The following is an 8,252-nucleotide window of genomic DNA, read 5'->3' on the forward strand; positions in this document are numbered from 1 at the left end:
GCCTTCCTTCTATCCTCTCGAGGAAGACATGGAAAGTAGCCACCAAGATCTATACGAGAGTCACAGCTATCGAAAAATTGCGAGTCGGAGACGTGACCACCGCTCAGAGACTCGGAATCGACGAATTCAACCAATGATTGGTTGAATTCTGGACAAATCGAAGGGGGTTTTGGAGTGCACATCACGACAGGAGATCGAAGAGGTGGGTTGTGGTTGATCGGTGGAGGAGCGGCGGCAGAGGTTGAAGAAGGGTCGGCGCCTTTTCGATTGTAGGGTTTGAGTAGAGAGAGAAATGATAGAAATAACTTGTGAATGAGTTCGGTGAATGAGCTGAGTGTGTAATGAGCATTTTTAATTAGGAGTATATCTCCCTTAATTAATCCTCATACTTACACTTACACAAGCCCTAATTATTTCTATAATAGGACTGAGCCTATTGGAGTGGGACGTCCCAGAAAAGAAACTGAACTTATTGGGCTGGGACGGAGGGAGTAGTATATACTTTATGAAAGTGACAGTTTTAATTTCCACAGCTCTTTTCACCCCATTGGCATCTTTTCGTTTATTTATATAAAAAGTAGGCATAAATTATTGGAGGGTAATGGTGAGGTAGTCAAAGGCAGAGAGAGACTTCAATGGCGGACGCAGCAGTGGAGTTCCTGTTAGAGAATCTGAAGCAGCTGCTGCTCCACCACGCGAGTCTGCTGAAGGATGCCAAGGATCAGGTGGAGAAGCTGGAGAACCATCTGCGGCTCTTCAAAGCATTCCTGAAAGACGCCCCCAAGCAGTGGAGGGACGACGAGAAGCTGCGCGAGCTCATCCGCCGCATCCGCAACGCCGTGTACGAAGCCGAGGACATAATCGACGCCTACGTCACCCAGGCCGCCGAGGCCAAGAGCAAGAACTACTTCCTCAGGGCCATCCAAGGCCCCCCCAAGGTCATCAGCATCGCCAACAAAGTCGAAGCCGTGCTCCAGAAGATCGACGACATCTACAAGGACAAGAAGAATATCATCGATTTCGCCAACATCAAGGTTGAAGATGGCGCCGCTCACCACCAAGACGAGGTCAGTAAACCCCTATTTCTCTCACTTATTTCAGACCTATATGCTTCACTTGATCCACATCCTATGCTTTTTTTTTTTTTAATGTTAATTAATTATTAGTCTTCCGTTGGCCATTACATATTAAGAGGGTATTTGAAAGTGCTTATAATGTTTAGATAATTAAGTTCATAAATTAGGGAGAAAATTTTTAGTTCGAGAGAGAATCTTTATTAGGGAGAGAAAAATCAAAGTGAAATAAAATTAAAATAATATATAATAAAACTAAAAAATTATAATTAAGTTATTTTTGTAAAATGAGTGTTACATATAAGGGTGCGTTCTCTTTGGTGTTCTCTTTAGTTGTAAATTTATCATGTGAAAAGAAGTGATTAACAAAATTTTATTCTTTAAATCTTTCCTTTCTTTTTTCTCATTTCTTATAAAATAGTAGAATCTGACCCTTACTCATTCCTCTTTTTCACTACAAAGGAGGCCGAGGGATAATATTATCCCTTCATTTTTGGTGTGATCATATCATCCCTTCTTTGTAGTGAAAATGAGGAATGAGTTATGGTCAAATTCTATTTTGTAGGAAATGAGAGAAAAAAAAAAATTTAAAGGATGAAATTTTGTTTATCCTTCATTTTTCCATGATAAATTTACAACTAAAGATAATGAAAAAATAATTAAGTTGGTATAAGTTTTTAAAGCTTATTTTTATGACTTCTAAACTCTTTAGAAACTTATTTTGCCTTACACTTTGAAAGAGCTTGTAAGCTCATAATTCAATATTTTATAAAAATCATGTTAGAGGGTGTTTAGCCGACCTTATAAGCCTTTCGGCCATTCGTCGAAAAGAAACTTTTGTTTGGAATTTAATGAAGTGATATATCGGAAAACACTCATGACTTGTATTATTTCTTTAGTCAAATTTAAACTAGAATTTTAGAGAATTAAATTTATAAATTTTTTAAAATAACTTATGAGCTCTTTTAAAGTGTTTGATAAAATAAGATAATTCTAAACAATTTTTAGCGGAACAGATTAAAATGAAAAATGAGTCACTTTTAACGGAATGGATAGAATAAATAATAAGCAGGTTTCTAAAATTTACTCTATGTAATAATGAAAAGTATAAAATTCAAGTTAATTCATCATTTTTATTTCATGTTTTAATTATGATTTAATATATGAAAATAGTCAAAATAGTGATAAACATTCAAAATCAAATTAAGAACCAAACCTATTCTTGATTGTAAATTGTCCCTTAAATAGGACAAATTTAAAATTAAAAATAAGCTTGATAGTGACTTATCTTTTTTGATAGATTAATAACATTAAATAAATAATTTAAATTCCGCATCATGGTGAACTCGAATCCAAGATTTGTGACCTTTGCATTAACCAGTCTACTGCGTGGCAAACACACACTAGTGAATTGTCTTTTAAATATAGCAATTCCTGATCAAACCTATTTTTGATTGCGAATTTTCATATTTAATGAGCAATTCACAACTAAATCATTTTTTGGCCATGAACTAAGCCATATAATAATAATGCCTAATGTCAAAATGTCTTGAGTTTGAGTTCACCGTGACACAGTCTTATTTATTAAAAGTAAGTATGTTTTTCTTAATCATTTTCAAATCAGTAGCTAATTTTTATTTTTATTATCTTAAAATATCTATTTTATTTATTTACTAATTATGGGCAAGCTTGAATTTTTTATAATGTTGACATATTCAGAGAAATTATACTCCCTCCGTCTCACAAAAACATGAACGTTTTTTCATTTTGGGGTGTCTCACAAAAACATGAACCTTTCCATTTTAGTACATCATGACCCACCACTACTTTTCCTTAATTAATTCATTACTCTCACAACACATTTTAAAGTGGGACCCATTTTTCACTTACTTTAACTCTCAACTAACATTTCTTAAAACCCGTGTATTTTTCTTTGTTCATGTTTTTGTGAGACGGATGGAGTAAATCATTACGATACAATAAGAAGGTTTTCTCTTGTACATCGTTAGTTCATTACGATAAATTTTAATTTTCCCTAAATTTTTCATATTTACACCAACATCTAATTTTAGTTGTGGAAAACAACCACGCCATGTGTCATTGATGTATATTTCAATGTTTGTTTATTGCTATATATTGCTCGATTGTTTAATCTTTTCTTACAATATTGACACAGAATATAGTAGATCTGTTGAAGAATAATAATAGCATAGTTGTTTGATTGTTGTGATGAAACAGGCCCCCCAAGTAAGAGAAACGAATGTGGTGGGTTTCGAAGATGAGGCCTACAAATTGAAAGGATATCTGTGCAGAGAATGTGAGGAGCTTGAGGTGATCTCCATTGTTGGAATGCCTGGGCTTGGCAAGACCACATTGGCAGGGAAGATCTTCCGCGATCCTGAAATTCATTACCATTTCCCCACACGCATATGGGTTTACGTATCTCAAGAGTTCACAAAGAAGGACATCTTTCTGGCCATTCTCAAAGAGTTCACTGGCCTCACCGACGACATCAGAAGCAAATCCGACAAGGAGTTGGCCGACGCGGTTGCTGGTTATCTAGACAACGGAAGGTTCCTGCTGGTCATGGATGACGTGTGGAGTTGCGAGGATTGGGATAGGCTCCACATCGCGTTGCCAAAGTGCAACGCCAGAGGGAAAGTCCTCATCACCAGTCGCCAGGCTGAAGTTGGTTGGCATGTCAACCGCCGTAAGGGCCCTCACTTGCTGCGTTTCCTCACGCTGGAGGAAAGCATTCTGCTTCTGCAGTTGGAAGTCTTCCAAGAGCCTAAGTTCCCTCCGGAGTTGGAAGTTGAAGGAAGGCTGATTGCAGAGCGATGCGATGGCCTTCCACTTGCGATCGTAGTCATCGGAGGCATCCTTGTCAGGAAGTTTTCCGGCGACACCACCGCCATGAAAACCACTTGGCAGCATGTCTCGCAAAGCTTCGACACGTACCTCAAGGATGAAAGCGCGGGCAAACGCTTGGAAAAGATCATACTGTTGAGCTACGAGAAGTTGCCTTACCACTTGCGAGAGTGCTTCCTCTACTTGGGAATGTTTCCAGAGGACTTTGAGATCTCTGTTTGGAAATTGACCCGTTTGTGGATTGCGGAAGGATTAATACAACAGAAAGATGTGAGCCTCGAAGAAACTGCTGAAAACTATGTGGAGGAGCTCATCAACAGGAACTTAGTGAGAGCAGAGAAATTCAAGCCCAACGGGAAGGTTAAAACGTGCCGCATCCACGACATGCTTCGTGACTTCTGCTTAAACGAAGCTGGAATCAAAGGAGAAGGCTTCTTACAAGAGATCAAGATGTCCAGTCATGGAGGCTTCCACCCTTCGGCCGCTGAAGAGCTCAAGTTCCGTCGTCTGTGCATCCATTCCAACGTAGTGAGCTTTGTTTCAAGGAAGCCTTTTGGCCCTAGTGTTCGCTCATTTGTTTGTTTCTCCAGAGACGAAACGACCATGCCTGCCGGAGACATCTCAGCTATCCCCGGAGGCTTCAAGCTCCTACGAGTCCTGGACGCCGAGCCCATCAAATTCACGAAACTCCCCAGTGATATGTACCAACTGCTTCATCTGAGGTACCTTGTCTTGTCCGTCAGCTTGAAGGTCCTCCCAGCTCCATTTTCCAAGCTATGGAACATCCAGACACTGGTGGTGGAAACAGACGCTCGAACGCTCGTGATCAAAGCGGATATTCTGAACATGACGCAGCTAAGGCATTTCAAGACCAACGCATCAGCCGAGCTGGCCAAGGTGAGTAAAAGCAGTAAAGGAGCTGGTGAGAAAATGCAGACACTAGGAACCATCTCACCAGAGAGCTGCACCGAAGAGGTCTTCGACAGGGCTCGTAATCTTAGGCAGTTGGGTATTCGTGGGAAACTAGCTTTGCTCCTGGGCGATAAGAACGGGGCGTTCGAGGGCTTGGGGAACTTGAGCAATCTGGAGAAGCTGAAGCTAATAAACGACGTGTTTCCCGTTCCAGCTTCGGGGACGGTGCACCTGCGCGGGCTTCCCCCGGCGTATAAATTCCCGCCGAAATTGAAGAGTCTTACACTGTGTGAGACTTCGCTGGAGTGGCGGCACATGTCTGTGATAGGATCGCTTGATAAGCTTGAGGTGCTGAAGCTCAAGGACAAGGCGTTCCAAGGTGAGATTTGGGAGGCGCACGACGGCGGGTTCCGGCATCTGGAGATCTTGCATATTGGGCGCACGGACTTGAAGATTTGGGTGGCTTCTCACCATCATTTCCCGAGGTTGAAACACCTTGAGCTCAACAACTGTGAGGATCTGCAGCAGATCCCCACCGAGCTTGCGCAGGTGCCCAGCTTCCTGAAGCTCGACTTGTTTCGTTCCAAACGCGCAGCTGCATCGGCGAGGAAGATTGAAGCCAAGATAAAGCAGGACAATGTTGTGCGTCACTTTAGGCTTTCCATTTTTCCTCCTGAGGCATGACCAGGTATCACTTTTTGATCTCCTTACTTTGCTCATAATTCATAAACATACCTACTTTAATTTGACATAAACATGTAGAATATATCCATTTAATTAAAATAGCCCCGATCGTGCTACTAGAAAATTTTCAAAATCTGACGATTCAGTAATCCGATTGGCTGATTGACATGCCCCATTGTATCAAAAAAATTTAACTGTATGTTAGGATTTTCCGATCTGATTGGTAGCTGATGATCTAACGCAGGCATATTCGTGCAAATTGCCGCCGAAGTAGAGAGCATATGGCGTATATATATGTTTATTGTGTTGAATTCCACAAATATGTGAATAATCTATGTTGTTGAATAACGATTTGCTTATTCCGTCGGATCTTCTATTCAAGATTTGTACTTTGATGTCATTCAAGTTTTGTTACTTCAACACATTTTAGATGTATATATTAGAATTTTATACTCTCTCCGTGCACGATATCGTTTCCACTTTGTAGACAACACGTATTTTAATGAAGTGGTAGATGGTAGTTGATAGTAATAGATATTGTTCAAAATTGTGTATTGGTTTGTGGACTTTACTGCTATAAATAGTTATAGAAGTGGAATAAAATTGCGGACGGACTAAAATGTCAAAAGTGAAAACGATATTATGAATTGAAAGAGTATATATAGTAAAAATTCTTTGAGCAGGTGAAGAATGCTTCATTGTAATGTTTCTTCCAAATTGCACATTTGCTGTAGTAATATACTCCATTCGTCCCTGAAAATTATGACTTTATTACTATATTGGGACGTCCCTGAAAATTGTGATATTTCCTTATTTGGAAATGACTTCACAAAGTTTCTCTCACTATTCACAAAAATGTGTGAAACTCGATCTCCATTCAAATATAATTATCATATTTTTTCTTAAAACCTGTGCCATTCTAAATGGGTCACAATTTTTAGGGACGAATGAAGTATATTATATACATCTAACTTTTAATTTAATAAAAAAGTTAATATTTTTTTCAAATTCCACATTTGCTGCAATAATTTATATCTATACATCTAACTTTTATGTAAAAAAAAAAAGTTAATGTTTCTTCCAAATTCCACATTTTCTGCAATAATCTATATCTACATATCTAATAATTATGTAAAAAAAAGTGTTAATAGGTAAAAGTGTTCTATTATTTAAATTGCATATGAAAAATGTCTTCTTTTATAAACAAGGCATTTTATACCTAAATTAAATGAATGTACTCAAACACTCTTTTATGTTAATGAATTTTGCTTCATTTTTTGTGAAAAGATTTACACATTTGATCAATTTCACAACTACCAGTCATAATTTTTTCCTAATTGAATAGGAGGGTTCGTCTTATCAATCTTAAATTGAAATATAGTCTAACACAACTTTTATAATACTCTTTCCATCTACTAAAAAAAATACTCCCTCCGTCCCAGCTTTTAGTATCCAACTTTCCTTTTTTGGCCGTCCCACATTTTAGTATCCATTTCTATTTTTGATAAAAGTAGGTGGGGTCCTTACTCCACTTTAATTATTTTAACTCTCACATAAAATGTGGGACCCTTATTCCACTCACAACACATCAATCACTTTATTAAAACCCGTGCCGTTCTCAACTGGATACCGAAAGCCGGGACGGAGGGAGTATATTTTTCATAATGACATGGTGTTGTGTCCAAAAATAACGAGTAATAACAGAAAATAGTAAAACACGGGAAAAGACGTCGAAAAAGTAGAAAGTTGTATTGAATATAGCGTAAGGCTTTGAAAGTAAGTGAATAATGCAAATGTTGGTCTTCACAAATTCGATCTTTGTTTCATTCAGAAAACAAAGATGGTAAATTTTCGGGAGAGGTGTGTGAAGCTTGGTGGGGACTGGACAACGCCAATTACGCCGTCAGGAACGCGGATGGTAGATCGAGGGGGGGGGGGATCATGAGCGCTTGGAACAAAGATTGCTTCGTGGCGTCAAGCAAATGGGACATCCCAGGAGCAGTGATCGTTAATGGGAAGTGGCAATCAGGTAACATCGAATGTTGTTTCATTAATGTGTATGCCCCTATTGAGGTGTCGGAAAAAGTTGTTCTTTGGGATATGTTTAAAACCATTTCGGAGCAGAATAGGGATAAGTGCCTTTGCATTTTGGGGGACTTCAATGCGATTAGGGAGGCGGGTGAAAGAGTGGGAAGAGGGGATTATGTTGGTGGATCGAATTCCAGGCTTTTTGATTCTTTTATCTGGGATAGTGAGTTGTTTGAGATCAGGACTCAAGGGAAGAAGTTTACCTGGTATCAAACGAATTGAGGTTGTAAAAGTAAACTTGACAGATTCCTAGTAAATGAGCATTGGCTTCGTGTTTGGCCTTCGACAGCCGGCAGGTGTCTTCAGAGATTGTTGTCCGATCACTGTCCAATCATTCTCTCTACTAAAACGGTGGACTGGGGACCGAAACCATTTCGGTTCATTAATGCGTGGACAAAGCACCCGAAGTTCAATGAGGTGGTTCAGAGAGTGTGGAATGATAACAGGTTTTCTGGCTGGAGTTATTTCATTTTCAAAGAGAAACTCAAAGAGTTGAAGGCAACTCTGAAATAGTGGAATAAGAACTCCTTTGGTAACATTGATTACAGTATTGCAAAACTGAAAGATGAGTTACAACTTTGGGATACAATTGATGATGCATTTGTTCTAGACGAGCAAGAGATCATC

At 39.0% G+C, this 8,252-nt stretch overlaps 1 protein-coding gene across 1 annotated transcript; it reads left to right on the forward strand.

The window, feature by feature from the left end:
* The first annotated feature begins 320 nt into the window (after positions 1 to 320).
* On the forward strand, positions 321 to 5,934 carry LOC130990258 (probable disease resistance RPP8-like protein 4). The gene is made up of 3 exons (XM_057914492.1): positions 321 to 1,067; positions 3,312 to 5,541; positions 5,782 to 5,934. The coding sequence occupies exons 1-2, from the start codon at positions 636 to 638 to the stop codon at positions 5,535 to 5,537; spliced, it is 2,658 nt and encodes an 885-aa protein (XP_057770475.1). The 5' UTR covers positions 321 to 635; the 3' UTR covers positions 5,538 to 5,541; positions 5,782 to 5,934.
* The last annotated feature ends 2,318 nt before the right edge of the window (positions 5,935 to 8,252 follow it).

The sequence above is a fragment of the Salvia miltiorrhiza genome, chromosome 6, assembly GCF_028751815.1.
Source record: "Salvia miltiorrhiza cultivar Shanhuang (shh) chromosome 6, IMPLAD_Smil_shh, whole genome shotgun sequence".
Classification (NCBI taxonomy): domain Eukaryota; kingdom Viridiplantae; phylum Streptophyta; class Magnoliopsida; order Lamiales; family Lamiaceae; genus Salvia; species Salvia miltiorrhiza.